At 36.4% G+C, this 9,523-nt stretch overlaps 1 protein-coding gene across 3 annotated transcripts in view; it reads right to left on the reverse strand.

Moving 5' to 3' along the window:
* Positions 1 to 696: 696 nt before the first annotated feature.
* The window catches only part of gramd4a (GRAM domain containing 4a), a 47,520-nt gene continuing 38,693 nt past the window's right edge, over positions 697 to 9,523 (reverse strand). For all 3 annotated transcript variants that reach the window (XM_046873300.1, XM_046873301.1, XM_046873303.1), the window contains 5 exons: positions 7,936 to 8,080; positions 7,760 to 7,853; positions 5,388 to 5,478; positions 5,232 to 5,300; positions 697 to 4,548 (listed from right to left, as the gene is read on the reverse strand). In XM_046873300.1, the coding sequence (XP_046729256.1) occupies positions 4,450 to 4,548; positions 5,232 to 5,300; positions 5,388 to 5,478; positions 7,760 to 7,853; positions 7,936 to 8,080 (498 nt within the window). In that variant the 3' untranslated portion in view covers positions 697 to 4,449. The remainder of the gene's footprint in view (positions 4,549 to 5,231; positions 5,301 to 5,387; positions 5,479 to 7,759; positions 7,854 to 7,935; positions 8,081 to 9,523) is intronic.

Raw genomic sequence — 9,523 nt, forward strand, 5'->3', positions numbered from 1 at the left:
CTTACCTTGAACCTTGTTTTTTCTTGTACCTTATGATGTGTTTACTAGTTTGCTGTGTATCTGCTCGTGCTTTAAGCACTAACTGTGGATTATTGAGCTTGAACACAAGTTTAAAATTCAGTGTTATGTAGGTGTACACAATCCCACACAGACTTCACCGAGTATAACGTGTGATTAAAACCCCCTACATTGTTTTGTCAAACCCTCAACAGTGGACTAAACCATTTAGATTGATATTAGCGGGTTATGCATAAATCACTGAAATATTTTTTTCAATATAGCATGCTTTTGCAGTTTATATATATATATATATATATATATATATATATATATATATATATAATTTTTTTTTTTTTTTTGTAGTCAATTGTAGCTGTGCAGTCGAAATCAAACGCTTCCATGGAAACACCAATATGGACTGCTTCCATTTATGTGTAGTAGGAAAGCAGACCAGCTATCAGGAGGAATAGAATTACAGAACAGAAATAGCAGAATTCAAGATGTGTCACATTTACAGTGTTTAAATGTATTTAAATAGATTTTATCTTCAATGTAAAGTTATTTGAAGTCATTAGAAGCTTGTGTTAAATGCTGCTGTTTATGGTTCATTGTTATTGTTGAACTGAGCCCTATGATCTGAGAAAGTATCCATAATCAATATCCAAGTGTATATGAGAATAAAAAGTCAGACAAACATCCTTTAAATCTGATTTACTCCATTACAAAATGTACACTACATGATTTTATAGCACAGTTTTTCTTAAAAACAAAAACAATGTCTCTAATGTTACAGCATTGCACTGAATATAATACCCTTTTCTTTTTTCTTTTCTTCATATCGTTTTACTCCAGCCAACATAAATAGCATAATAATTCACACATCAGGAGGATATATAAATTTCTATTTCTTCAGTAGTTTCAGTGTGTGTTAATCTTATAAAAAAATATTTAACAAACATCTGCACACAGTTAAAACAAATATATCTGTTAAGAGATTTTATAGAACTATCACACCAGTGTTGAGCACAGAACTGGAGAGACATAGTGACCATCTAATGATGGATTTCGCCTCTGTTTTCATATCCCTGTGGGTTCAAACTGAAGCATAACATGGATTCAAAATCAAGCCTTCCTGTAAACATCTGTTTTACAAAGACCATGGCTAATACAAGTAAAAGAATGAAAGGGAGAGAGAGAGAGAGAGAGAGAGAGAGAGAGAGAGAGAGAGAGAGAGAGAGAGAGAGAGGAAATCAATTTGGCAAAACTAGTGTTCAGACAATACAGTCTGTGCTTGTTCAGTGCAAGTGCAGGACAACTCAGAAATGTCCGATCAGAAAAAAAGCTGATTATCCACTACAAAGAGACATGATAAAAACTTTGGGACATTTATATGGGCTCGGTTTACGGACACTCTGAGCTAAAGTGCGCAGAAAATGAACCAAGCTTCTGTCTGTGCATGAAAAGGGTTAAAGGTCTTCAGTGTGAAACTCTGGCAGTGCTGGGATTTAAACTCATAACCTTCTGATCGCTCACATTTCCGATTACCGTACATCCGTATGTTTACCATATAGGTGATGTCAGTGATCAGAACGATTAGTAGCAAAGTGTAAAGTAATTCTCCAACAAAAACAACAGATGACATGTTGCTCAAGCGAAATGCTCGTGTTTCGACACACACAGGGTCACACGATCCCAATCTCTCAACTCTTCGTGACTCAATCAGTCTGGCACTTAGCTTTTTATAAACATATCATTGATCTGCTCTATCATTGTGAGTCACTTAACCCAGAAGCACATTCTAATACTTTTGGCATCAAGAAAGTCTCGGCTTTATGCCAATAGAAATATTATTGTTTTGCTCCAATACATATCGATTCATTCGATCATTCATTTATCTTTAGTAACCTTTATCTTGGTAAGGGTGATGATTGGGCTGTCACAGGGACACTGGGCATGAAGCACAAATGCACACCCAGTCCAGTGCAAAGCAAGGCACCATACCCACCCACACACACATACACACACACAAAATACAAAAAAAAAAAAGGTAGACAGTCCACCTACTAGAATGTTTTTTGAGGTAGGAAAAAAACAGGGAACCAAGAGGAAACCCTTGCAAACACACACACACACACACACAAGATGATGCGGCATGTTCGTTTTTGGACATCTGTTATATCCCCATTGAAATTTGTGTCTAGGTCATGATAGGCTACAGTTCCCCTGATCAAGCACTGGCCAAGAACCAAGTTGAGAACCAGAACATGAACGGTTTTGGTGGAAAAGAGAAATAAGAGAACATGCACAGAAAGTAAACCAGCTCAGGATCGAACCTGGGGATTGTATCGCTGTGAGGCCTTCTAACAGTTAGAGCACGAAATCAAGCATAAAGTGATATTAACACTTTTCAGACATCCCCCCCTGTTAGTAATCATTGATATGGAGAGAAATAGTACTTTCCAGCCTTTCAACATTTCTCTGCCCATGGCTGTGATTTGTGTGTTTTTTTTGCTGCAACTACTACTAAAAAGGAGGCAAGACAGATGAGAAGGATAATGAGAAAATGTCGATCTAAATGCAGCATTCTAAACGGTAGATAAAAAATGCCTCATCCCATGTTTGAGATTCAATCGATATTTGTTTGAATTTCTCAACAATATTGACAGAATGAAAGCCGAGACTTTCTCGGAGGGTCCGGAACTGCCTTTAAGCAAGCGTTTGATACAGATCATGATGTGTACTTTAAAAAAAAAAAAGCCTGGTGCAACTCCAGACTCCAAACGACAGGATGCATCGCATAACATACATCTGGTTTGTTCAGTTTCTAGTTCAGTGTCTGGTTTTGCTGTTCCGTACTTCAGACTCATCTGGCACTCATACCTCAGTGCTCGGATGAATTTCTCATACTTATTGGTTTATGGCTTTGCATGATTTGAACGATGATTTTTGAGGGCAGATCTTTGCTTTCAGCTTAAGCTGAATGACATGGCGGGTAAAAGAGCACACAACTCTGAGATCTCACCCCGGATTTCTGAGCGGCTTTGGATTTATGCTTGAGAACTTACACACTACAGACTCTTGGTCTGGGTCTTAAAGAGTAGTTAGGAGACAAGGAGGTTTTATGCGTATGCACAATTCTCATCACTAATAGAGAAAGTGATTGATGGAAATGTACTAATACAACAGTATTCAGAATATAACTCCATCTTTGGAGAAACGATCAATCTTAGCTTTAATTAATCTAGATCCAGACTTTATATCTGTAGTTACAAAACCCCCTAGTATTAGTTTAATGACTACTCTTGGTACTGATTATAATACTTCGGTATCTAGACACTGTAGGTTTAATAAGATTATTAATACGCCAATAAGATTACAGCTCTAAAAGCTTTTGTGGAGTTTAAAATAAATGATTTTCTTGAATCATTTTATCAGTCAGTAATACAAATATCGCTAATTTTACTACTTATTATTATTTCCCCAAAAATATGCAGTTTCCCTACAGTGCTACACTATATGGACAAAAATAATTGGGACACTTTTTCAGCCATATGTGGTTCTTCCCCAAACTGTTACCACAAAGTTGGAGGCACACATTTGTTATAGAATGTTTTTGAATACACTTAAAATGGAGCCTCAAACCTGTTGGAGCATGACAATGTCCTGTGCACAAAGCCAGCTCCATGAACATACGGTTTACATGGGTTCAAGTGGAGGATTTTTACTCCAGGTCTTCTCACATTCATCAGTACATGACTTTACTCACAACTCCCTTGTGGCTGACTGAGCTCAAATCTCCTCAAGCACACTCCAAAATCTAGTGGAAAATCCTCCCGGAAAAGTTGGAAGTTATTTTAAAAGTAAATTTGGAAAGTGATGTTCAAAAAGCTCAATTTTATGCTCAAGTGTCCACAAACATTTTTCCATATAGTGTATATACCAGGACTGAACAAAAAGACATTTGAAGCGCAATGTTAATGAATGGCGGGTTAAATGTGTTGTGCGTTTGTGTATGCGGGGTAATAGTGTAAACTAACACAAACAGGCTTCATCAGTAATTTGCAAGGTGTTAGTGATCTTGCATTCTCTCCTGACAGGTATTACAATGCAAAGCTTTGACAAATAAGCACAAAACCCTTACAGCAGAAAGAAGTGTACCATGTAAGTCTATATGCAACTCTACAATCTGCTCCCTGAAAGAGAGTTTACTTAGGCAGGTGAGAAGGTCCAGCCTCCTCCCCTGACACCACCCTCCCTCCCTAAAACCATCAGTGTGATAAACATTCCACGTGGATGTTTTGCGGTTCACGCTCAACCCTCGGTTGAGATCATCTAGCCATAGCTGACTAAACGGATCAGTTCCAGCCTGCTCATTGAGACAGGAACGACAGAGAGAAAAGATAGAAAGAGAGAAGAGGAAGCTTCTCCGTAGGGTTAATGATGCATGCGCTAGGTCTCGTGGCAGCCTGTAGTCACAATCTTCATGTACTGAGTGAAGATCGACTCAAACGCCTCGTCTCTGTGGATCATGGCACCAAACACCAAGGGCTGGAAGATGGAACACATATATAAACTGATGCACTGAAGGAGCCATTTGTAATTTGATTTAAAACTGGAATAAAACACTGACAAGGATTCCCTTTCCAAATAACTGACTCAAACCTGTCTATTAAAACTACACATGACTCTAAAGCAGTTGGATCTCAAAGTGTAGGGCACGCCCCTCTAGTGGGCAATAAAGATATGACAGGTGGGTGCAATGAATGGCATGATTTATAATTTTTTGTGTTCTTCATTAATCTCTAATTATGGTTTTCTCTTTTAAAAATGAAGCTCATATACTCAAAGCATCAAAAACATACATTTATGATATTTACTGCAAGTAAATTAAAACATTTAGGATACCAAGCACAACTACACTTTTCTTTGATCTATTTTTAAACTTAAATGCTATTTGATGTTATTGATTTAGAACCTGATATTAAAATTTTTAAACAAAGTATTTCATTACTATTTTTGGGGTGATGGAAGACATTCACAGAATGGCAGAAAAGGTTTGAGAACCACTGGTCTAAAGTTACATGAGCAGCTCAGTCTCAGGTGGGGGTGGAGTTATTTTTCACGCCAGAAAATGTACAGTAAGAAAAATAAATGATACAATGAAAAGACTGATACACCTAATGATAATATTGCAAATCAAAATATTTATAATGCATCTCTCCATGGCTTACCTTCTGTGTTGAGGGTGTGGCAATAGAGATTCCCATTCCTGATCCAGGCAAAACGGACAAAACCTTATACTATAGAAAACAGAAATCCAGAAAAAAACCCTCAAATTTAAACTTACATTCTTATTTTTATATCTGAACCTACATGTAGTCACTTACCTTTTGAATATCTGTGATGTCCAAAAGCTTTATGACTTTATTCTTTTTGGAGGAGCCTGATCTGGAACTGGAGCTCTCAAAGCACAAGTAACTGAAGAAGAAACACTGCATTTAGTATTCTTACTGTATAACACACGTTTTAAATAATAATCACTAAATTAATTCAATTTATTTGTATGCAGCAAACTAGGTAAAAGGCAAAAACACACAGGAATTGGATAATGAACAACTGGAAGAAAGGTCAGTTCGACAGATGAATCCATTAAAACGAAAATTTTGACTAACAGAAGAATTTATGTAAGATGGAGAACAGGAACGATGTTCACAGACTGCTTTATCCACACAGGCAAACATGGAGGTAGAAGCTTAAAGGTTTGGGGTTGGCTTGGAGGAGGGAAGGCTAGAGACTTATTCTGGGTGAAAGGAAAACTGAACCAGCATGGCTACTATTTTAATCTTCAGCATCATGCATTTCCTTCTGAACTGCGGCTAATTGGAACAAACTTCACCATACAACAAGACAATGACCCAAATATACAACCAAGCTCTGTTTAGAAAGCAGTCAGCTGGAGTGTTATCTGTCAGGGAACTTGGTAAGTCTTAAAGGTAAGGCAAAATATTTCAGTGGAACGTTTGGAGAAACGAACTCTCCAGATGCCAAGAGTGTGTAAACTAATTAATTTAACATGTGTTGCATATGAACATAAGGAACATGCAGGTGCTTCTCCAAAAACTCTTGAAAAAAACTTTTGAAAGGCAGTGTTCCATGTCTAGAAATTCTAGCACAGTCCAAATTGAAAAGGTAAGACACTTAACTCATAACATCAACAGTTTACATTTTTAAAACAATTTTAAATAAAATGGCTGCTTGGTTAAATAATATATAAAATGATATTTTATAATATTTTATAAAAGTTTTAATAGAATAAATCAAATGAATGCAATACACTTTTTTACTACAATGATTAAATTGATTACGGTAAATTAAATTTTAAAAATAGAAATTGTGTGTGTGTTTTACATTTAATATTTCATTTTCTATAGATATGATCTATTTAACTTATTTTAGCATACTTTAACAAATGTCTTCATTCCTTCCATCCTTCATTTATTAATTCCCTCAATATGCAGAATTGTCGGAATTTACTCCTTTTAAGAGAAATTCTCGAATCCATAGCACTATTGATTCTTTAGCGTTTTCATGCATGCGCAAAACAAATCTTATTTCCAGTACGAAGTGAGTAGCCAGAGTGACAGAGTTCCTTTTTATACCCCTGCCACTATTGTGTATGTGCTCAAGTTTATTATTATTATTATTATAATTTTATTTATCTTCTTTCGGCTTCTCCCATTAGGGGTCGCCACAGCGGACCGTCCACATGTTTGATTTGCCACGTTTTTACGCTGGAAGCCCTTCCTAACGCAACCCTCCCCATTTATCCTGACTTGGGACCTGCACTTGGGGTTGGTTCCCTGACCGGATAATAATAATAATAAAAACAATGCACAGAAAGTGCGAGGTGGAGACTAAACAAACTTGTGGTCCGCCACTTAATATGTTCCTGCGAGAACTCATATTTATAACTATGTTCCGCACGGAACAAGGATTGAACTCAGAACACGTATGTACCGAACTGAAAGACCCTGTACTGAAAGATTTCGGTACGAATACTTGTACAGTTACACCTCTAATATATAATATGTATATAATATATACAATTTGAATAAAATGTTAAGATGGTTTAAATGAAGCAGTATTTATATTTTATGCAAATAAATAATACATTTATTGGCGGCCTATTTGTAAGACAGAATTAACAAAAACAATAAATACTAGTTCAAATTTAAATGGTTCCAACAAGTGCAAGTTTGGCTGTTTGGAATCTATTGACTGAACATTGTTATATTATACTGTATACTATATGGCCAAAGGTTTGTGGACTGCCTTATGTACTCCTTCAGCTCCCATAAACTTTATAAGATGTATAGGATTACTTTATATGGTGTAGCATTACAATTAAAAACCTGTTCGAGCATGAAAAGGCCTCTGTGCACAAAAAGGGCCTCCACTGACCCTTATTGACCCCTATTGACCTCAATTGACCTCAGCCCAATTGAACACCTTTGGGATGAAATGGAACACCTGCTGCACCACAGGCCTCCTCACTCTTCATGAGTTCCTGATCTCATTAATGCTATTGTGACTGACTGGAACTATTATAATAACTACAAAGGGCTCATGTGATGCTGCACATAGAGTTGATTATAAAACTTGAATGTGAATATCTAAAAACTATTTGTTTCTTTTCAGTTTTCTAGGTGCTGACATATTTTAACTAAAGATATGACAATATATTCGAAAGCCTTCTTACTTTTCAGTAACATAGAGCAGACCGTTGCGAATGTAGTCAGTGGGCATTTTCCGGTCCCGGTTGATCAAACAGCACCTCCATCCATTCTCACACACTGTGTAACACAAGACACTGCCAATTATTTCAAATTACAGACATGCACAATTGACAATTCTGTAATCCTTTCTTTAGCACACCAGGAAGAGGCCTTTCCGTCTCTGGCAGATTGAAGATCTCATGGAAGGCTCCTCTCTTGGTGTTATGCGAGCGCCCACTGTCGTCCTCTCTGCTCATTCCTGAGGGAATGGTTGCTAAGCTACTCCGTGACACCACCGGCGGGATCTGTGCACAAAACCCCCCCCAGAAAGAATTCAACCACAGAAACAATTTTTTTTTTATTTTTTATATCTACAGCGTCCTCTGTTTTTCGATCATAACCATGCTGCACAAACCAAGTCTCAAAAAACAAAACAAAAAAAAGCTACAGGCGCATCTTTCTCTGTTTTTATAATTAAGCATCCAATACGATATACAATAATTCCATATATTGATGTGTTTAGTTATTGGGTGAATTCATGTGGGTGAGATGCGTATTCCAGTCAGTGTAGCACATTACCGTTCACCCAGCAGATGTACGCTAGAGTCAACTCCAGAATTATTGGCACCCTTCAACAGAATGGGTTAGAGGGATTGTACAACATGAATATTACAGATGTTTTTTTCACAATTTAAACACTTAAACAAATGGAGAAACCTCCGTCCTTTACCACGTCATGGAAATTTCTTTTTCCTTCCTTTCTAATATTTAAGCTATTTATTCACGTTAAGAGAAAACAATACATTTGGAAACCAAAACGACCTATACAGTGTCTCCATAGGTTTAAGGAAAATATAATCCTAATTGGAATTATTATTCAGTTAATCATATATTCATGAAGAGTGCCAATAATTATAGATTTGATTCGTATGAGTGTTAGTCAGTATGCTGATGATTTATCGCTAATTACTGCGTTCAGGTAAGTGCTCATGCTTTCACTGCTACACAGCCCACACACAAACTCTTTACTCTACTCTATTTCTAGTCTCTCTAGTAAATCTAAAAGGATATTACTACTTAAAAAAAGAGAATATAATAAGCCTATTTGAATATACACTTTTCTAATAGGAGAGGTCTATCAAATGGAAATACTTTACTAGTTATATGTAATAACAGGTACTATTCCCAACTACAGGAAATATATATCACTGTATTCATGTTAAAGTGTAAAACATACCCCTTTAATTTCTGGTAAAGGAAATTCACTTTGTTAGTACAAGTTTTGTCAGTAAAATATTACTCAGTCACTGTGAACAAGAGAAAAAAGCCAAATGATGTTCACCATCAACAGCCAGCCAATCAGAACAAGGCGGCTTCAAGGCCAGTCCACAGTGTTGCAAAGTTAATTATTGAATCCCTGTTATTTTAAAATTGGCCACTGATTAAAAGCATTACATCAAATAAAATACAATATTAACCTAAGACAAAAAAAAAAACTGTTAATAAGTATTAATAATGTAAATAGAAACTTTGAAACTGCTGTTTAAATTGGCATTAAAGTATGAACGTGCAATGAATATCTAATATAAAACTAGTTCCTTCTGTACTAAGCTGTAATAAGGTTTTAAAAAACTTCCTGTTTATTTGACCTAGAGGTACGTATGCTACGGTTATTTTAGGACGGATCACAAGCCGTGATCTTATCAGGCTTATTTCTTAGGCTTGTTTATAAGACTATTTTGCAAATT

Source organism: Silurus meridionalis, chromosome 18 (assembly GCF_014805685.1).
Source record: "Silurus meridionalis isolate SWU-2019-XX chromosome 18, ASM1480568v1, whole genome shotgun sequence".
Classification (NCBI taxonomy): domain Eukaryota; kingdom Metazoa; phylum Chordata; class Actinopteri; order Siluriformes; family Siluridae; genus Silurus; species Silurus meridionalis.